Source organism: Callithrix jacchus, chromosome 8 (assembly GCF_049354715.1).
Source record: "Callithrix jacchus isolate 240 chromosome 8, calJac240_pri, whole genome shotgun sequence".
NCBI classification, from domain to species: Eukaryota; Metazoa; Chordata; class Mammalia; order Primates; family Cebidae; genus Callithrix; species Callithrix jacchus.
In genome coordinates, this window is record NC_133509.1 from 105557647 (window position 1) to 105580127 (window position 22481).

The window sequence follows — 22481 nt, forward strand, 5'->3', positions numbered from 1 at the left end:
TTCTTCCCTCCCTTCCTTCCCCCCCCCAAAAAAAATATATATATATAAAAAAAAAAAAAAGAAGTTTCTTATTATCCATTCCCCGAAGTGTGATTCTGTTATTGGGATGCGTTCGTTCTCCATCAAGTCTTGTTTCATTGTTGATGAGGAACTGTGATCCTCTTTAGAGGGAGAGGCGTTCTGATTTTGAGTATTCTCAGCCTTTTTATGCTGGTTTCTTCCCATGATTGTAAATTTATCCTCCTGTCGCCTTTGAAATTACCAACTTTCAGATTAGGTCTCTTGAGTGGACGTCCAAGTTTTAGTTCCCAGGGCCAGAACAGTGGCATTAAGACTGATGGTGCTTTTCTGCCCAGGATTCTCCTGTCTGGCTTCCTTCTTGTGTCCGAAATAGGCGACTCTGCCTTCCTGGGGCTCCAAACCTTGGTCAGAAGGGGAACCAGTCTCGTTTACTCTGCGCTGAGAGCTGCTGCGCCGAGGTGCTGGCGAAACCGCTGCGCCAGTCACAAGAGTCGTGCTGGCTACCCGTGTGACTCCTCCACTGGGGATCTTCTGCTCCGTGAGCGACCTGAATTTGCCTGAAAGTGTGGCGTCCTCTAGTTCTCTGCGCTTTAACTGAGAGCTGCAATCCCGAGATGTTAGCGATCCGCCATCTTGGATCCTCCTCCACGTCATGCATTTTTTACCACAAGTGTTTACAAACACTATGAGGGTCTGGTGGGAGGAGGGAGTTAGTGTTTAGTGGGTACAGAGTTTCAGTTTTGTAAGATGGGAAGGGTTCTGGGATGATGGTGGTAATGTTTGCACAACAATGTGAATATACTTAATGCTACTAAACTACACTTAAAAATCCTGGCCAACATGGTGAAACCCTGACTTCTACTAAAAATACAAAAATTAGCTGGGCATGCAAGCCTGTAGTCCCAGCTACTCAGGAGGCTGAGGCAGGAGAATCACTTGAACCCAGGAGGCGGAGGTTGCAGTGAGCCAAGATTGCACCACTGCACTCCAGTGTGGCAACAGAGCAAGACTTGAGCTAAAAAATAAAAAAAAATTTCAGGGCCAGGTGCAGTGGCTCACATCTGTAGTTCCAACACTTTGGAAAGCCAAGGCAGGTGGCTCACCTGAGGTCAGGAGTTCAAGACCAGCCTGGTCAACATGGTGAAACCCCATCTCTACTAAAAATGCAAAAATTAGCCGGATATGATGGTGTACTCCATATCCATATTTATGTTAGTTTGCTAACATAAATAAGTAAAATACACAAGAAAAGAAGGCTAGGGAGTAGGTCTCAGAATCACCATGTAAGCTAAATAACTAGACTCAAGGCTGCATAAGCAGGAAGAGAGCCCCAAATCATACAGTAAATCCACAGTGCAGGCAGCATGTTACCTCTGGCAGTCACTGGACCCTGTCGTCTGCACCACTCCACCAGATTCTGTCACTAGCAATACTGTCAAAGCAGCACACAAATCCTGCCTCCAAAAGACTAAAAACTAAGGAATCTGGCTGGGCATGGTGGCTCACGCCTGTAATCCCCACATTTTGGGAGGCCAAGGCGGGCAGATCACTTGAGGTCAGGAATTTGAGACTAGTCTGGCCAATATGGTGAAATCCCTTCTCTACTAAAAATACAAAAATTAGCCAGGCATGGTGGCTGGTACCTGTAATCCCAGCTACTTGGGAGGCTGAGGCAGGAGAATTGCTTGAACCCAGGAGGCAGAGGTCGCAATGAGCCAATATTGCACCATTGCACTCTAGCCTGGGTGACAAGAGCAAGACTCCATCTCAAAAAAAAAAAAAAAACAAAACAAAACAAAACTAAGGAACATTAAGGTAGTGATTGACAGCACAATCTTATGTACCCTTCCTATTATCAGAGTAACTTCAAAGAAATGTTCCAGGAGCCAGTGATATTTTAACATCTTAAAAATGTTCCTATACTTTAAAAGTAGAAAGTTAAATTTACAGAAAATTGAAAAACCTAAAGAGCTTTGAGCTCTAAATTCCTTTCAATATCTTGACCTTTGTAATAAAAATGTATACTTGTATATGTTATTGTGATCAATGGTCAACTTCCTTTATTTTTTCTTTTGATATAACACAAATGGCTTCTTAGGCTCTAGTATATGGCTAGGTGCAATACAAAATACAACGCTTTCTTCACTTTTAGGTAGCGAGCCTCTAAAGTGTCTCCTCAGTATTTCTCACCTCCTGGTATTCACAAGCTGTGTGGTCTACCACTTGCATCAGATTTAGTTGGCATAACCAACAGAATACAGTTAACCCTTGAACAACACAGGTTTAAACTGCATAGAGATCAGGTGTGGCAGCTCACACCTGTAATCCTAGCACTTTGGGAGGCTGTGGTAGACGATCACTTGAGCCCAAGAGTTGAGACTAGCCTCAGCAACATGGCAAAACCCCATCTCTACAAAACAAAAAAAGCTCCACAAAAATTAGTGGTGGCACACACCTGTAGTCCCAGCTACTTGGGAGACTGAGGTGGGAGGATTGCTTGAGCCCAGGAGGAGGAGGCAGCAGTGAGCCAAGATGGCACTACTCAAAAAATAAAAATGAAAATAAATTACAATAAACTGCATGGATCCACTTATATGCAGATTTTTTTCAATAAGTATATTGGAAAATTTTTTGGAGATCTACAAAAACTGCAGACAAATTACATAGCCTAGAAATATTTTTTAAAAAAAGGTCTATCATGATTGCATAAGTATATATAAACACTAGTCTATTTTATCATTTATTACCATAAAATATATAAAAATCTATTATTAAAAGTTAAAATTTATCAAATGCACATAAACACTTATGGACTGTGCATGGCACCATTCTTAGTGGAGAGAAATGTAAACAAATGTAAAGATGCCATATGAAATCATAAATGGGTAAAATGAATGGTACAAACCATACTGCTGTAAAAGTTTTGTAGCCACCTTCTCTCATTATTGCAGTGAGCTCAAGTGTTATGAGTGGTCACTTAAAACACCCTAATCATCTCTCTTTGAGTAGTTCCTCTCTTCAGGAAATTGTGCATCACAATAAAAAGTGACTCTTGGTTCTTAAGTATTTTTCATCTTGTTTAGCGCAACATCATAAACTCTGAATAACATTATGGGATCCGTGTGAAGTGATACTAATGATGCCAAAGTGTTACTGAGAACAAGAGAAAAGTCATGACATTACAGGAAAAAGTTAAATTGCTTGATATGCATGGTGGATTAAGGTGTGCAGCTGCAATTACCCGCCATTTTACAATAAAAGAATTCACCATAAGGAATGCTGTTTAAAAAAAAGGGGGGGAACCAAATGTGCAAAGCCACCACTGCAGCTGTACTAGCAGATGCAAAACCCTGCACTTTTGGTGAAATACCTTTTTGTCTTATATTTAAAATGCAGCCTTTAGGCCGGACACAGTGGCTCATGCCTGTAATCCCAGCACTGTGGGAGGCCAAGGTGGGCAGATCACTGGAGGCCAGGAGTTCGAGTCCAGTCTGGCCAATATAAACCCCAACTCTACTAAAAATACAAAAATTAGCTGGGTGTGGTGGCATATACCTGTAATCCCAACCACTTGTGAGGCTGAGGCAAGAGAATTGCTTGAACCTACGAGGTGGAAGTTGCAGTGAGCCAAGATTGTGCCACTGCACTCCAGCCTAAGTGACAGATGAGACTCTATCTCAAAAAAAAAGAAAGAAAAAAAATGCAGTTTTTATGCGGGGGCAGGGTTACTATAAGAAAGGTGTACCTATCAACTCTAAGATGATTCAAGAAAAAAGTGCAGTCATTATATGACAACTTAAATCAAAAGGAGGGTGAAGGATCTAAAGGCGGAGAATTTAATGTCAGAAAAAGACGTTCTGACAATTTTACAAAGAGGTGTTTGGCTTAAAAGAAGGTCAAGATAGAAGAAGCAGCTTCTGCCGACCAAGCAGCAGCAGACCAGTTCCCAGATACCATTAAGAAAATCATTGAGGAGAAAGGATATCTGCCTGAACAGGTTTTTAATGCAGATAAAAGTGCCCTATTTAAAAATAAAATGCCATGAAGGATATTTATTAGTATGGAAGAGAAGTGAGCACAAGAATTTAAGGCAGGAAGGGATAAGCTAACTCCACTGTTTTATGGAAATGCAGATGGGTTTATAATCATGACTGCCCTTATCTATAAACCTGTTAACCCCTGAGCCTTATAACAAAAGGATAACACCAGCTGCCAGTCTTTTGGTTGATAAGGAGGCCTGGACAATGAGAACACTTTTTCTGGATTGGGTCCACTGATGTTTTGTACCTGAAGTCAGAAAGGACCTTGCCAGTAATGGACTGCCTTTTAAAGTTCTTTTGATATTGGACAATGCCCCTGGCCACTCAGAACCCTATGGGTTCAACACTAAAGGTGTTGAAGTGGCCTACTTGCCCTCTCACACAATGTTGTTAATTCAGCCTCTAGAAAAGGAGGTCATAAGGATCTTTAAAGCTTATTAAACATGGTACCCTATGGAAAGGATTGTTAATGCTGGGGAAGAAACCCCCAATAGAGAGAACGTCAAGAGTCTAGAAGAATTACACCATTGCAAATGTCATCAGTGTTACAGAAAAAGTGGTGAAAGTTGCCAAGCCTGGAACAATAAGTTTCTGCTGGAGCAAACTGTGTCCAGATGCTGTGCATGACTTCATGAGATTTACAACAGAGCCAATCAAGGAAATCATGAAAAGAGACTGTGAATATGAAAAAAAAAAAAAAAAAAAAGGCAAGGGATAAAGAGTTTCAAGATATGGATCTCAGAGAAATCCAAGAGCTATTAATACCAAACCAGAGGAATTAATAAAAGATGACCTGACGGAGCTGAGTGCCTCCGAACCAGTGCTAGATGATGAGGAAGAAGGCACAGTAGAAGCAGCAGGGCCAGAAGATGAATTGACAATAGAAAATCTGGCAGATTTCCAATTATTCGAGACTGTCTTAGACTTCTTCCACCATATGGACCCTTCCATGATATAGGCACTGAAACTAAAGCAAACGATGGAAGAAGGATTTGGAGCCACAGGGAAACATTTTTAGAGAAACAGAAAGGCAAAAAGGTCAGATAAATATTATGATATATTTCCATAGAGTGACACCATGTGTGTCTGCCTCTCTCTACTCCCTTCTACCTCCTCCACCACTTCCTCCTCTGCCACCCCTGAGAAGGCAAAACCAGCACCTCTTCATCTTCCTCCTCCTCAGCTTACTCAGTATGAAGATGGTAAGGATGAAAGCCTTATGATAATCCACTTCTACTTAATGAATAGTAAATATATTTTCTCTTCCTTAACGATTTTCTTAATAACATTCTCTTTTCTGTAGCTTACTTTAAGAATATAGTCTATAAAACATATAACACAGAATATGTGTTAATCAACTGTTTATGTGTTATCATAAAGCTTCCAGTCAACAGTAGTCTCTTAGTTAAGTTTTGGGGGAGTCAAACATTATACAAGGATTTTTGACTATACCAGGGTTAGCACACCTAACCCCACTCCCCAATTCTTCAAAGGTCAACTACAGCAGAACTGATGACATGTCACTTCCAAGACTTGGTTTTAAAAGATTATGGCTCTCTTAGATCTCTTTTTCTGGGGGAACCTGGGTACCATATTGTGAGGACACTCAGGGCCTGTGATGCAGAAGATCATCAAGAAGCCAAGATGTTTAGCCAACAGCCAGCAAGGAACAGAGGCTTGCCAATAATTATGTGACTGAGCCTGGAGCTGGAATCTCTTCCAGTGGAGGCTTCAGATAATGTTAGTCCTGGCCAACAGCTGGACTGCAACATCTTAAAATAACTGTAGCCAGAACTACACAACTAAGAGACTCCCACAAGAACTGTGAGATTGTTGGAAAACAATAAATGATATTTTAAGCTGCTAAGTTTTGGGGTAATATGTTACACAACTACAGATAACTAATATATCTCTCTAGCAATTCTGTAGGGAAAAAAGTAGTGTGATTGGCGGGGTTGGGGGATTCAAAAAAGGCCGCTAAAATGTTAAATGCCTGCTAACGGAAACCCAAGGTTGCAGTGTCAGAGATTCATATAATTATGAAGAACAAGACAATGACCAAAAAAATCTACATACAACCAACAGCAGAGCTGATCTTAGCACTTGGCCAAATAGTCTGCTGCCAAGCAAATAGAATTTGAGAGCAAAAAGTTCCAATTACCCTTAATTAGCCTGAAATTTATCATTAGAGATTAATTTCATTGAACCTTACAGCATCAGTTCTTTAAAATTCTCCTGCAAGGGATTGTATCTTAAAATATATTTATAATAGGATTATGACAGAAGACAAAATCTAACTAATGAATGGTTCATCTGAAGAGACTTTTAACACAAAGACTATTTATAGAAGTGTGGGCATGGTTAAAGAAACCAAGAAAGAATGTTGAAGTATCCAGAGACTAGCAAGAGAGGGAAGACATTTAGGCAAAAAAAGGAAAACAAAAAGAAAGTGGGAAAGAAAGGAAAGTGAAGGAAAGAGAGGGGAGGGGAGGGGAGGGGAGGGAAATTGTGTTACCAGAATCCATTAAGAGGTAGACTCAAGGAGGAAGCAGCCCACCTCCCCCCAGTTATAATAGTGATACAAATTGACCGCTGCCAAAACTCTGGTGCCAAGGCAGGGAGGAAGTGGGAAAAAAAATGTTAATCTCTCTTCTTTCATCCTCCAGTCTCATGTTGGTGCCTCCCTTTTGCCAAAGCTCTCAGTGAGAGGGCAAAGAGCCCAGTTGGTGCAGAGGTCAACCTCCTAGGACATAAAGCCAACAGAAAAAGACAGGGAATGGACAGCAGGGGGTGGCATAGCGTTGGAGCATCTTCGGATTGGAAAGAAAAAAAGATCATCCAGGAACATCCATCAGGCATTCCGCAGAGATCCTCTTTATTGCAGGAATACCAAAAATTCTAAGGAAGCCGAAAAGCATGGAGGCAGGTAGACCTGTTTTCAAGCTGTGTGACATTGGACAAAATTACAGAACCTCTGAAAACCTCAGGCTTCTTCTAAGTTGAGCCTCATAATAACAACCCCATGGGTACGGGGTGAAATTAAATGATATACACAGAGGTGTGGAGACTAGCCTTCTCCCTGACAGGTAAGCTACTGACTTAGTTAAATATGAAGATGTGATGCAACAGATTCACACTGCAACCTAACTTTTCCATTAGTTAAGTGGTGCATCAAAACATCTTTGTTACTACTTAAATACCCATTAACTGAGGCCTGATGAAAAACGTTCTGATGTGCTCATACACATATTATACAGCTATGTTTCTAAATGTAGCAGTTCTATATACTGGAATATCATGATTTCCAAGATAATACTTGTAATCGAAGATGTATTACATTGAAAGCTAGAGAGACAGATAGCTCTAACTCTGGAGTGGTACATAAAAACAAGCAACAGTGGATGCCATTGGGAAGGATTTTGAAGGGCTAGAGCCCAGGGAGAAGGAAAACATAGTATTTTTAATATATATTCCATTATATAGAGTACTGTTTGAATTTTTCCCCATGTACCTGTACTATCCTTAAAAAGAAAAAAAAAAAAAACGAATTTAAAAGACCAGGCACAATGGCTCACACCTATAATCCCAGCACTTTGGGAGGCCAAAGCAGGCAGGTCACTTTGAGACCAGCCTGGCCAACATGACAAAACGCCATCTCTACTAAACATACAAAAATTAGCCAGGCATACTGGCACATGCCTGTAATCACAACTACTCAGGATGCTGAGGTGGAGGACCACTTGAACCCAGGAGGCAAAGTTGCAGTGATGGCACCACTGCACTGCAGCCTGGGGTAATAGGGTGAAATCCCATCTCAAAAACAAAACCAAAAAAACCCTTCCTTGACACCAAGAGTATTTAGAGTTGGTGTCTTGTACTCTTGTTTTTTCCATTTATTCCACGATGATTATAGAATACCTGCTAACATATATAATAGGCGCTTGGCTGCAAAAAGAATAAGACACAACCCCTGATTTCAAATAGCTACAGTCTAGTTGTGGAGATAAAAAAGGAAGCAAATAACCATTATGCAGTGTAACGAGTGTGGCTTATCTTATTTTCCTTATTAAAAATGTGAAGACAGAGACACACACCCAATTTCACTTAAACTCTTTCCACTACAATTATCATGTTCTAACAGCCCTTGTAATTTGCTTATTTATGATGTTTATTTTCAGTCTCCCCTCATTCTACGAAGGTGACAATTTTGCCTTTTTTATTCATTGATCCCCAACACCTAAAACAGTGAAATAGTTTAATAGAAGTTTAGAAGTGTGTTGAATGGATGTTGAATAAATAAGTTCAATGCAGTATAAAAGCATGAAAAGGGAGCTACCAGATCATAACAGAAGGAACACCAATCTTATATATAAAAGTCAGTGGGACTTCGTAGTGGAAGTGACATTTGTGCCAGATCTTTTGCCAAATCTGGGTGACTTTGACTGGAAGACCTAATATTCTAAGAGCAAGCAAATGAGAAATACAGAAACATGAAACACATAGGAAATGGTAAATACGAAGGCACAAAGACACATGAATAGCACATCTGGAAAACTGAGCATATAGCAAGAAATATTGGTTGTTGATAACTGTGTAAGCTTGGTGATGGGTTCTTAAAGATTCATTCTGCTACTCTTTTTTTATATGTTTAAATTTGTCCATAATATAAAGTTAAGAATAAATTAATAAACTATGTTTGTTTCGAGACAGAGTCTCGCTCTGTCACCCAGGCTAGAGTGCAGTAGCAACTCAGCTCACCGTGACCTCCGCCTCCTTGGTTCAACAATTCTCCTGCCTCAGCCTCCAGCGTAGCTGAGATTACAGGCACCCTCCACAGTGCTCGGCTAATTGTTGTATTTTTAGTAGAGATGGGGTTTCACGTGTTGCCCAGGCTGGTCTCCAACTCCTGACCTCATGATCTGCCTGCTTTTGCCTCCCAAAGTGCTGGTATTATAGGCATGAACCACCACACCCAACCATAAACTATGTTTTAGTGAGTATAAAAGAATAGAAAAAAGAATTTCTGTCTTCCAAAGTCTATATATAAATCTCAGAGAAAACTCTGCTTGTCTCTATTTGGTCCTCGTGCTCCTCCCTTAAAGCAATCACTATGGTGTAGGAAGATAGAGTAATATGATGGGCTCAAGACCAGAATAGGTATTAGCAAGTTGGTGGGGGGTTGACAGGACAATGCAGAGAGCTAGAGGACACCATGATAGAATAGGGGACAGAAGAGTGTCCTAAGGAAGGCTGGTAGCTGATCCAAATAAATGATATCACGGGCCCAAGGAGGGCTTCAACTGATATTGTAGATGAGGCAGTTAGAAAATGGATTGGGTGGTAGGAGACAGTACAGATAGGTAGAAAGGCCTTATTTTTCTAAATAATGTCAGTGCGAACCAAGCTCTGGAATCATAGAGAAATTTGTTGTTGGGTTGGGGTTGTGAGCAGAAGGTAAAATGAATGAAAATATGAATATCACGTTAGCTATATCTGGACATGAAAAACTCAAAAATTCCCTGCTTTCCCACAGAGGGATATTTGAAGATTTGAATATGGATAACATCTGATAATGAAAATGCTATAATTTTGTCAGGTAAATTGTAAAATTTGGTGCAATTAGAAAAACATCCCCCACATAGCTTTGATTTGGTTGTCATGTGACCAAACCCTGAAGAGCTTAGCTTAGTACAAAAGATATTCAAATACATGTCTCACATATGCTCAAGAAATTGAGCTGAAGGAAGAGACAAAGCAGCACAAGCCATCTGTTTAGAAAGTATGCAAGCTCCAGAGTGAGTGTGGAGAGAAAGGCGGCTCCAGTCTTCCAAGACCAGTGGGTAGCAGAAGAGTCAAGGACTCCAAGAGGCAGAAACAAGATCCGACCTGGGCAATGCCTAAAGCCTGTAAAGGAACGTTGGGCCTTCTAACGTTTACCGTGCAAAGGTCTTTCCTTCAAAACCATTCCACACACTCCTCTAGGAAATCTTCCAGCATTATCTCAGCAGTAATGAGCTATTCCGCTAGTGGTGTGAGCATCCACAGGATTCAATGGTGTGTGTTCAAGGCTAGCTTGTTAGGAAACAAGACACAGGTTTTGATGACATTGGGCCAAAGTACTATGAGTACTAGAAACTTGCTGTGTGGCCCAGTCATCTTTCTCTTCATGAGGTTCATGAAGAATCCATATATGCTCGTGCCACTGACAGATGAGAAATTAAAACACCACTTTACAGTTACCTGAATAAATGCCCAATTTCTTAATGTAAAACTCTCCTTTAAAAACCAAGTTAGAGGCCAGGTGTGCCTGTAATCCCAGCACTTTGGGAGGCCAAGGTGGGCAGATCAATTGAGGTCAGAAGATCGAGACCAGTCTGGCCAACATAGTGAAACCCTGTCTCTACTAAAAGTACAAAAATTAGCTGTGCATGGTGGCATGTATCTGTAATCCCAGCTACTCAGGAGGCTGAGGCATAAGAATTGCTTGAACCGGAGAGGCAGAGGTTGTAGTGAGCCAAGATCATGCCACTGCACTCCAACCTGGGCAACAGAGCAAGACTCAGTCTCCAATAAACAAACAAATAAAAACAAACAAAACAAAGTTAGAGTCTGTACTAAAGGCTCACAAGGGCCTTCCTCTCCCCATGACATATTAAAACCTACTCACTTTTCATCCTGCCACATTAGACAAGATGCAAACAAAAAATGTACACTTAGCTATGCATTTGAGGAAGAGAAAACATGGCCAGATCCCAAGGGAAGGCCCTGATTCAGCTTACCTATTCCTGCTGCATTAAGAGAAAGCTGAATGGAGATTCATACCTCTGTCCATGTTAAACACAGATCAACTCATTCCCTAGAATCTGGCCAATCTGGAAATTACTCCTCTCCAGGAAAAGGTGAATATTAGGAAAGAAGGGAAGATATTGAACCTCCCTTCCCTCTAAACACTTGCTCCTCAAAATGTGGGCCACGGACCAGCAATATCAGCAGCACCTGACAGCTTGTTAGAAACATAATCTTGGGCCCCAGCCTAAATTAACAGAGTCAGAAAACTGCATTTTAATGAGCTCTCCAAGCAATTCATATATACATTAAAGTTTGAGAAGCACTGATATTCTTTTTTATATTTTTGTCTTTTTATATTTCAATAGCTTTTGGGGCACAAGTGATTTTTTGTTACATGAATTACATAGCGGTGAATTCTGAGATTTTTAGTGCACCCATCACTCAAGTAATGTACATTGTACCTAATGTATAGATTTTTTATCCCTCGGTCCTGCCCACTCTCCCCCTTCTGAATCTCTAAAGTCCATTATACCACTCTGTATGCCTTTGCGTACTCAAAGCCTAGCTCCCACTTATATATGAGAACATTCGGTTTTCCACTCTTATGTCACTCAGAGTAATGGCCCCCAGCTCCATCCAAGTTGCTGCAAAAGACATTATTTCATTTCTTTTAATGGCCTAGCAGTATTCCATGGTGTATATTATATCACATTTTATTTATCTACTCATTAGTCAATGGGCACATAGGTTGCTTCCCTGTCTTTGCAATTGTGAACTATGCTGCTATGATCATGTGGAGAAGCCGTGAGTTTCCGACTCTTAAGTTCATCCTCAAATTTTCTGTCATTTGGGTCTTTTCTCACTTGCAAAAATAGTGCTCTGCATATGGCCAATGGTTAATGAAAAAATGTTTAAGAAATTCTTGTTGGCATTTATTTAATTCCATTTGAAGGGAGAAAACCATTTCTGGGAAGCCAAAACACGTTTACCAATGAGTGGTTTAAAAAGAGACAGAAGCATACTAACAACAAGCAAACAGAACACTTCGAGACATACACTCACAACTCTGTGGGGCGGGACAGATGGGCATAGTAATTCTCCTCTCACTCTACACTACCGCTCCTAATATTCCCTCCCTTCCTCATTCATGCCCGCCTTTATCGGAGCTACTACTTAGCTCTTGTGTTGCGTTCTACTTCATACACAGGGTAGTACTGCATAGCTTACATGTTTCTCACAGCCTTGCCCTCAAACCCAAAATCTAAGAGTGAAGTACTGCACCATTAAGCCAGCACACAGTGGGAAAATAAAACGCAATTTGGCGTGTCAGTATTTCTTACCTTTAAATGGTTGTCACCAATGTGACCCAATTCATGTCTTATTTCTGACAGGAGCCAAATCCCAGGCCTGGATCTTTATCCAATGTTCACCTCCTGTAACCTGTCCTGTCCAAGTCATTTTAAGGACTGGCAACAACAAACCTTCAGAGCGCCCAGCCTCCAATTTTTCTCTTTGCTCTACCTGATGCAATACCTTAAAGTAAAAACGGCCTGCGGTTGGCTAATATTTATGGATTAACTGGAGTTCTGTCACAACATTCTTATGGAATCCAATAATGACAGGATGTAATGAGCAATAATTAAAGTTGCCATCTGTTGAGCACTTATGATGTGCTTCACAACAACCCTATGAAGTAAGTAGTATTCCCTTTTCATGAATGAGGAAATTTGAAGTTTTCAGAAGTTGAATAACTTGCCCAGGAAATAGTAAAGATAGAATTCCAGCTAACACTTGTCTGAGTCTAGAATCTCTTAACCACTGAACTTATATGATGTCTCACTTGTAAGATACCACTGCAAGCACACTGTGTGAGCGGAGAATCATCTACCCGCTCTGGGGATAATGCGAGGATCAAATGAGATGAAAGATGTCAAAGCATTTAGGAGAGTAAAGAAATACAAAATGTAATATATAATTTAGCATGCTAAAATTATGTCCAGCTAAAAGCCCTCAGTTCTCTGTAAATGACAAGTGTATATGTGAAAAATGTTCACCTTTATAGAGACATCTAAGTTAATTCTATGTGCATTTTTAATTTATCAAATTAGAAAATTTTTTTTAAGAGCTCACCCTTGATGCTGGCAACGGGGCAGTGAAACCAGCATATTGCTGATGGGAGCACAAGTCAGTACAATGTTTCTGAAAAGCAAGCTGACAATGTGTTTCAAGACTTTATTAAAACTTGAAATACTTTTTGTAAGAAAGAATGGGACAAAAATTTAAGTATAAAGATAGTTAAGAGCATAGATTCTGGAGCCAGATTTCTTGGGTTTAAGTCCCAGCTCCACTACTCGTTAGCAGTATAATCTCAAGCAAGTCTCTGTGACTTGGTATCTAAAATGGGGATAACAATAATACTGATTTTACTAATTTATTATGAGATTTCAATGGATTATTATATGTCAAGTGCTTAACCCAATGTCTGGCACAATATAAGTGGTATCTATTATTTTTATCTCAGTATTGTTTATAATAGCAAAATCTGTCTGACTCTAGAAGAATGCTTAAGTATCCTGTAATAGACCTTGGAATTTTTTTTTGAGATGGAGTCTCCCCCTGTGGCCCAGGTGAGAGTGATCTCAGCTCACTGCAACCTGTCTCCCAGGTTCAAGTGATTCTCCTGCTTAGCCTCCCAAGTAGCCAAGATTACAGGCACCTACTGCCTTGCCCAGCTGATTTTTGTATTTTTTAGTAGAGATGGGGTTTCACCATGTTGGCTAGGCTGGTCTTGAACTCCTGGTCTCAGGTGATCCACCCACATCTGCCTCCCAAAGTGCTGAGATTACAGGCATGAGCCACTGCACCCGGCTACTTACAATGGAATAATGTACAGCTATCAAAAATGAGGCTTTAAAAGAATAATTAATTACATATAATGTAAAGTAAAAAGCATGGGAAGCAAGCCTGGGGAACATCGCAAGACAGTGTTTCTGCTAAATATAATTAACCAGGGATGATAGTGTACACCTATAGTCACAACTGCTCAGGAGACTAAGGTGAGAGATGAGAAGATCCCTTTAGCCCAGGAGTTTGAAGCTGCAGTGAGCAATTATCATGCCACTGCACTCCAGCCTGGGCGACAGAGAAATACCCTAACTCAAAAAAAAAGCAGTAAATAAATTGTGTATATTGTTCCATACCACTTATGTTTGCTGAAAGAGCACTTGTACAAATATAAATGCCTAGAAAACAACTGGTAGGAATTCCACCAAAATATTAACAAAGACTACAATTGGGTGTAGACTGGGGGATTCTTTATACTTTACTGTATTTTCCAAAATCTCTAGAGCAGTGTTTCTCACACTTTAATCTGTAAACAAATCACCTGGTATGCTCGTTAAAATGCAGCTTCTGGGTCAGTAGATGTGGGATTTTGCAGATTCTGCATTTCTGAGAGATTCTCCTGTGATGCTGTTGATAGTGGCCCGAGGTCTACACTTTGAGTAGCAAGGTTTTAAAGCAGCGTATCTGAACCAATATACTGGTTAACTGAGACCCAACCCCAGAGTTTCTGATTTCGTAGGTCTGGAGTAGGATCCTGGGATTTGCATTTCTAACTGTTTCCCAGGTGATGCTGACACTGCAGGTCTAGGAACAGCACTCTGACAACCTGTGGTCTAGAATATTTTTTCCTTAACATCATAGAGGGGAGGGCACTAAAAAATATGTCAGGCTTCTCCATTGCCCACAAAATCAAATCCAAAGTCTTAGTCCAAAAGCCTCCATAATCCAACCCAATCATTTCCCACTACTTCTCATTAGGACATAAAATCAAACCTCAATGCCCTAAACACACCTGTGATTTCAAACATCAAGACTTATGCTAGATTTCCTCACTCTGGCTCTCCCACTTTCTTCTATTTCCACAGACCAAATCCTACCCAACCTTCAAGGTCCTCAAATGCTATCTCCTCCATAAAGCCTCCTGATCTGCCACTACTCAAAAAGCGACCTCTCCCTCCCCTCCTCCGGGCTGCACAGGACTTTTTGTTCCTCCCCAGTGACAGGCACCATATGTACCTGGTCCAGCGACTCCACCGGTGGGTGGCGTATCTTTGCCTGTAGACTGGGAGTTTCTTGAGGGCAGGGGAATGACTTGCCTCTCTTTGCCTCTTAGCCTTAGCAAACCCCCAGCAAACAGCTGACACTCAGAACTGACCGAAAGAATAAAGGAAGGAATGGGACCTCCTGAGGAAGGGCACAGAACTGTCCTGTAAATGGAAACTAGACCGGACACACGCCAAGCCGATGACCCACAGTAACAGGTGCTCCATCTCTGATGTCTGTGATTCATTCTGCACAGCTGCGCACACACAGCGTACGCACACACAGGCTCCCAGAATACGGCGCCCCACACGCTGTACAGCACGCCGCGTTCTGGACGCCTCGGCCGCCACACACACCGAGACACACCTCAGCGACAACTTGGATCCACAAAAAGGAGGCCCTGCCCCCTTAAAAATATTAACATCTTACTGCAAAGAACTAGAAGCCCCGGCTTGCGCCTGCGCCCCTTGTTCCCTGCCGCACCTTTCCCTGTAGTTTTTAAGAAATCTATTTCTGCACGCATTTCGTCGCCGCCGCCCCCATCCCTACACACACACACACACACACACACACACACACACTCTCCCCTCCCCCCTACACCTACCCCTCCCTTTCAGACTCGGCGCGCCTCGGAGAGCGGGATTGAAAGGGAAAGAGCTGGGCCGTCTTTGTCATTAATCCTCCTCTCCTTCGGGCAAGCCAAGCTTCTTCCGGGTCAGCGACCATCCCCTCAATCCTACTCAGGGCCGCGGTCCCCAGCAGCGCTAGCCCCGGGCCCACGAGCACACGCCCCGCTGCCGGCAGGTTGCGGAGGGAGGAGGGCGGGAGCGGGCGGCGCGGAGCGGGGAGGTGGGGGGAGGGGCCGGCGTCCCAGGCAGCGGCAGCGGCGGCGGGAGCAGCCTCTGGCAGCAGCGGGGAGAATGGGAGTGCGGGGCGCCAGACCGCCGCGGGGTGTCACGGCCGCCACCAAGCCTGCGAGGCGCGGGGCCGGCGCCCGCGGCTTTTAAATCCGGGGAGGCGCGGCGGCGGCGGGCAGATCGCGGCGCGCACCAGGCGCCGGGGCGGCGGCCGAATGGAGAGGAAGGCTTTGGCGGCCGGGGCCAAGGGGAACCCGAGCCCGCCCGCGGCCGGAGAGGGGCAGCGGCCACCGCCGCCGTTGAGCGTCCCGGGAGGCGGCGGTGGAGCCCCGGCGCGGGGCCAGGTCGGGGCGGCGGCCGAGCCGGCCGAGCTCATCCGGCGAGCGCACGAGTTCAAAAGCCAAGGGGCGCAGTGCTACAAGGACAAGAAATTCCGTGAAGCCATCGGCAAATACCACCGGGCGTTGCTGGAGCTGAAGGGGCTGCTGCCGCCCCCCGGGGAACGGGAGCGCGACTCGCGCACGGCCTCGCCGGCCGGGGCCCCCAAGCCCGGCCGTCTCTCGGAGGAGCAGAGCAAGGCGGTGGAAGCCATCGAGATCGACTGCTACAACAGCCTGGCAGGTGAGCCGCCTCGCATCCTCTGCCCTCCGCCCCCCGCGCCATGGTCCCCGGTCCCCGGGCCCTGGTCCTTCGGCCCGGTCCCTCCGTGGACCACTGCGGCGCGCCCGCGGTGCAGATTCCCCTGCTGTGACTGTGCTGCTCTGGGGAGGAGAACCCGGGAGGGAGGCGCTTTGGAAAAAGTGTGACTTTCAGGATTATACCTTCCAAAGGCCATAGTCATCTCTCGTCCCTTCGCTTGCATACATCGTAAATCTCACCTAGAAATGACTGGATAGATAGAAGGGGACCCAGCTGGCCTGGCGATGGCTGCTGCTGCTGCTACTGCTCACCAGTGGACCTGGGTCCAAAATGCGGAAGCAGCGCCCAGGGTGGGCCCCCGCACCCACTGCTAGCCCCGCTTTTTCCTGCGGGAGGGTCCCAAGGGAGGCCATGCACCTGTCCACTCTCCTCAGGTAGCACTGGCACCAAGGACTGGCCTCGCCTTTTCCCCAACTAACCGCCTCCCTGTAGGTAAGGTCTTCCCCAAGTTTTTTGGCTCCAGTAGCAAAGGGGAGTTAGACACCGTGCCTTTAGCATCTTGAGCAAAATGGATTCCAGAATGCCACTTTCTTCTCTCTGAGCTATGCTGGGGCTCCCGGTTGCCAGGTGAAGACCATAGTCTCAAACGAAACCTGCTTCATGGCTGGGCTTGAACTATGCTGCATTCTCACTCTCCTCCCTGCCCCTTTCTCGCTATGTGTAGCATCAGCCCCCACGCCAGCTGGCTGCTAGGGGTGAAGGAAAAGGGGGCCCTTCTCTTGGGCAAAGAAGGTGTACATTCCAGCAGTAAGGAATTCCAGTACATGCCTTATCCAACTTTAGGGATAAGGGCCAAAATCAGGCATTTAAAAAATTTTTAATTTAGGCGCAGGAAAATTTAAAGTCTCTAAAAAAAGAAGAGTCTGGCTCTTGCCAAGGCCTTCCTGTGAGAAGGTGGGAGAGGTTGGCAAAGGCAATTTGAAAAGCATTCTCTCCTCTTCTTTTGTCCCATTTGGTGAGATTTTGGCATGGTCAACCTTCTCCGATCAAATAAAGGGCAGTTCCTCCTAGTTCCTAATGTGTGAGGTTGCTGAAACTGTGTATGGACAGTTAGAGCAGGGTAGGGTTGGAAGTGTGACTGGGCGTGGCAAGGGATGGTGAATGTGTCCGAGGCCCAGGCAGTGGGGAGTGAAATAAATACTGGCAATTCTGCTCTATTCTTAAATACAGATCTCTCTGTTCCCTCTGAGGTTCCTAGTATTAGCCTACCTCTATCTTCCCATAATGCCATGCCCAGTTTCATCTTTGATCAGGAAAAGCCCAGGTTACAGAGGCACTTTGTCAAAAGTAGTTTACAAACTTAAAGGATTAATAGAGTAGTAGTAGCAGCAGTTGGAGGAATGGTGGTGCTAATAGCAATACTAGCAGTAATAGCAGCAGATAGAATTGTACAGCAAAAATGGACTCTTTCAATCCATTATAAGATACAGCTTGAGTTCTTTAGTTCCCATAAGTCTTTGGCATACTGGCTGCTGCCCCATGAATAAAGGGCAGAGCAGCCAGGAGTGGAGGAAGAGGCACTGTGGATGGCTAGTGCCGTGATTTTGCAGTGGTAATGGAGTCTGTATTATCCATGGACATTCTAGGGCTGCCAGCCAGTGGCTAGCACTGCCTGCCCTCCACCCCAGACCTGGTTACATTTCCATGGTGAAATCAAAGATGTGTCCTTAGTCAGGGCCAGCCCAGTTAGGGTGGGGCTGAAATCTAGACAGCTCTGCCACTCCCATCCTCACCTCACACACTGGAAAACTTCAACAGTGAGAGAATGGAAAGTAGCAATAGCAGATGTTCCCCTCTGCTGCCTTCTCCAGTGCCCACCACTTATGTTAATAATTAATTGTCTACGATGTTAGGCATCCTCCACACATTGTCTCTTTAAATCTTTATAATCTATATAAAAGAAATATGATCATCAGTTTTGCAGAGAAAAAGCTCAAGGCTCCAGAGCCATTCTTCATCAAAGGCAGTGTTCCTGTCATCATACTTTGATGCACAAAGTCAGCATCCATTGGGCTTCTGTCTCCCTTGAGCCCAGTTTCAGGTGGGCTCCAAAGCCTTGTACTTTGGAAATTCCTTTGGGAGTTCTCAGGCCTGGTAACCAGGAGAAAAAAATAGAGTAGAGTACTTTGATTCAAGGTTCTAATGGGGCTATTTGCGAATGTCAAATTTCACACAAGAAAAAAAAAGATTACAAGCAAAGCAGTTTTGTCAAAGCTAAAGTCTGTATCCTGTCTAGAAAATTCAGCTAGGAGGATGGTTCCACTTAAAAGTCACTTTGAGGAGAAGCAGAAGCCTTGTGTTTGTTTCTTTCAGGGCTTTGTATATAATCAGTGATGACTATTTCAGAAGTCCCACCTAGTAAGAAAGTATCCTTTCTTGTTAGATTACAAAATAATCAATGCATATAATATGTATTTTCTTTTGTGAAATACTTAAACATTTAAAGAAGAAAATACACAGTTACCTCTAATCCAGTTAGAAACCCATTGTGGTGTATTTCCTTCCTGTATTTTTTTCTGTGAATAAGTGTAAAGAGTTTATGAAGCTGAGGTCCTCCTGTGTCTACAATCAGGTATCCTGCTTTTAATCCCATTTATTTATATCAGAAGCATTTTTACATTTCATAAAAATAGTTTCATGAAGATTATTTTAAATGGCAGCAGAAAAACTTTACATGGTATTTATAGTTCTCATTGTCTAGAAAGGAAGGAAAGATGATCACTGGTGGTGTTGTTAGAGCCAAAACAGTGCAGCATAGCCCATGAGATATCTTCTCCCCTGTGCGCCTGCTGAAAGGAAGGAGACCAACAACTGGAGATTTATTCTGGAAGAATGGCAGCTGACCCTTCCACCAGGGCTGCAGCACCAGCTGAGTAGCCTATCAAGCTCCAGGTCTGGGGCAGTCTGAATATATTTAATCAAGGATCTGTCTGTCCTCCTTCTACACAAAGCTGTGCATAGAGAGAGAGGACTGGGGTTTAGGAGGAACTTGGACTGCTAACCCAGAAGTCCAGGGAGAATTAAGCTGTGTTGCTAAGGGCATTGCTGCTCTAAACAAGAGATGGTTATGAGCCTTCTGGAATAAATCTAGGCTCAGTGAATGCTTGTATTTCACATGGAAGCCTCCAAAAGAATAGCAAGGGGGCAGCTAGAATGTGCTAAGAGATGTCCATCTAAAAACCTATTCGGATGACTTGAAGGGACATATGAAGGGTGTGCAGGCAATTTGCAAAGTGCTCCAGGTTGTGGTCTCTTCTGGCTGGGATTTCCTTTTGGTTTTAAGGGATCTGGCCAGTTGTACAGGGCCCCTGGATGTGATTTTTGCATATCTTATTTTCCAAGAAATTCAAAGAAAGAGGTAGGGAGCATTCTGTTTCTTCAGAATTTTCCAATGATTCTGATACAATGATTAGAAAAGATACCCTGACCTTCCTGGGGAGACATAGGAATCTGATCTTTACAGAGGCTACAAAGGAAGCATGTATTGGCCTGTTGGTGGACTCTTCTTGACATTGAACAGGGAGACACAGGACTCCCCTGGGGCCTTGGAATGTTCTGTGCTGAACCCTTTGAAGGGCAGAGACTTTAGCCCTACATCTGTTCCTGTGGGGCTGTGGGGGCCCTAGCTGAAGTGTGATCAAAGGGATACAACACACAGTGACTTTGTTGGTATCTTCAAATGATGTTCGAGGCTCAAATGCCAGCAGCGGAGATGGAAATCAACAAACCATGGCATTGGACCTGAAGACTAGAAGCTTGTTCCTCTGTCCCTGGAATACGTTGTGACCTTGGATAAACCACTGCCATTTCACTTTACCTCCATTTTTCCATCTACTTACAGCTATGTTTAGGAGATTTTTTGTTTATCTTACCAAAGGGGTAGCTAATATCCACTGATCCCAGTTGAAACCTCAGGATAGGGATGTGACAATGCCTAGAAGGAAGTCATACTGGGAAAAGGCCTGGGATGCTGCTGCTTTGAAACAAGCTTTTCGGTGCTTGTGGACATGTCTTAAAGCCATGGGATCAGAGCCAGCCACATAATTTGCTGGGCCCAACACGAAATGAAATGTAGGACTCTTTGTTCAAAAAGCAGGGAGGAAGTGTCGTTAAAGATCCTAAAAGATAAAGCTTTCTTCTTTTTTTCATTTTCTCTCTCAACATGGTGTTTTGTATTTGCTATTTAATGTCATTGCAAATAAAAAAATTTAAAAATGTAGTTGTTAGCATAGATTTTAATATTCTTTTTTTTTTACTTTGAGTTGGCATCTCACTCTGTCACCAGGCTGAAGTGCAATGGCACAGTCTTTGGTTCACTGCAACCTCTGATTCCCAGGTTCAAGCAATTCTCCTGCCTCAGCCTCTTGAGTAGCTTAGATTACAGGCACGTGCCACCACACCTGGCTAATTTTTGTATTTTTAGTAGAGACGGAGTTTTACCATACTGGCCAGGCTGGTCTTTGGCCAGACTGGTCTCAAACTCCTGACTTCATGATCCACTCACCTCAGCCTCCCAAGGTACTGAGATTACAGGTGGCCTGGCCTGATTTTACTGTTCTTTATATTGTGTGATGCCAGTTTTAAATGAACTTATAAAAGCACTTTACTTATATGAGGGATTATAAAAATTATACAATTTATACTTCTGTAGCTCATACATGCATATGTATTTATTCTTACTAGAACAGTGGAAATGCTGCACCAAACGAACTGAACTATTTTTATTTCACTTTTTTATATGTGTACTTTGCATGCATACTTCATATACACACTTTCTACCAGGCTTTCAGATGAGCTAGGAAAGGAAAAGGGGCTGTCCGTTACCCTACCCTTTCCTTCTGTGTCATACTTTTTAGCATAAGTGGTTGGCTAATAGGAGGAAGCAACATAGGTAGGAAAGATATGATAGGGTTCCTAGATTATCTGTGTTTCTGAGAACGTTTTTTTTCCCTACATTTGAAGTCATTTCTAATTTGAATGGAAAGCATGGCCCGTTAGGACTGTCAGCTTGTTCACTTAGTTATGGGCAAAATTAAGTCTTCATGAACTCTCACACATCATGAGGCTCCTAGAGTTCTTTGCTCATGGAGCATTGTGAATGCTATATGCAAATGGGGCAGCAAAGAGTGGTATTGTGCCCATCTCCTCTGTCCCTGCTCATGCTGTGTTGTCCCATCAGACTTCACTTACAAAATGCAAGTTTAAAGATACAGTGATTAAGAATTTCAAGAAGGCAGCTGGGCACAGTGACTCATGTCTTTGGGAGACTGAGACAGGTGGATCACTTGAGGTCAGGATTTCAAGACCAGCCTAGCCAACAGGGTGAAACCCCGTCTCTACTGAAAATACAAAAAGTAGCCAGGTATGGTGGTGGCACCTGTAATCCCAGCTACTTGGGAGGCTGAGGCAGGAGAATCACTTAAACCTGGGAATGGAGGTTTCAGCAAGCTGAGATTGCTCCACTACATTCCGACCTAGGCGAGAGTAAGACTCCGTCTCAAAATAAAATAAAATAACATAAAAAATAATTTCAAGAAGGCGATAGCAGAGTATTAAATGAAATACAGGGCCCTTCTGAGTGTGCGGCTCTATGCAACGGCACAAGTTGCCTATCCTTAAAGCCAACCCTCAATGGGACACCAGAAGATGGCTGGATGGATACATCTGAGGTGAACAAAAGTGGATACAGACTCTGAGGCAGAATCTAAGAACAAAGGATATTCAACAGAAGTTGGTGTAAAGATGGATGAATTACAAATGCAAAAACTCATTTGTACATGGTGAAAATGAGGTCAGGGACTAGAGACAAGCAGTAACCTTGTACTTAGAGGATGAATTCCTATGGTAAGGACTGGTCCAAGGAAGAGAAAAGAATATAGGCCTCATCTAACATGCTCAGCCAAGATCTTGCCATCCAGATGGGAGAGCTTGACTAGCTAAGCTGTTGCTGACCTGAGGCTGTTCCTTA

The 22481-nt window shown here is 43.4% G+C and overlaps 2 protein-coding genes across 2 annotated transcripts in view; one reads left to right on the forward strand and one right to left on the reverse strand.

Moving 5' to 3' along the window:
• The window catches only part of MED6 (mediator complex subunit 6), a 62482-nt gene extending 46702 nt beyond the window's left edge, over positions 1-15780 (reverse strand). Inside the window, exon 1 of the mRNA XM_035260867.3 lies at positions 15562-15780. The gene's annotated coding sequence lies outside the window, so the exon portion shown is untranslated. The remainder of the gene's footprint in view (positions 1-15561) is intronic.
• A 28-nt stretch (positions 15781-15808) lies between these two features.
• The window catches only part of TTC9 (tetratricopeptide repeat domain 9), a 32624-nt gene continuing 25951 nt past the window's right edge, over positions 15809-22481 (forward strand). Inside the window, exon 1 of the mRNA XM_009006264.5 lies at positions 15809-16435. Coding sequence (XP_009004512.1) covers positions 16030-16435 — 406 coding nt within the window. The 5' untranslated portion in view covers positions 15809-16029. The remainder of the gene's footprint in view (positions 16436-22481) is intronic.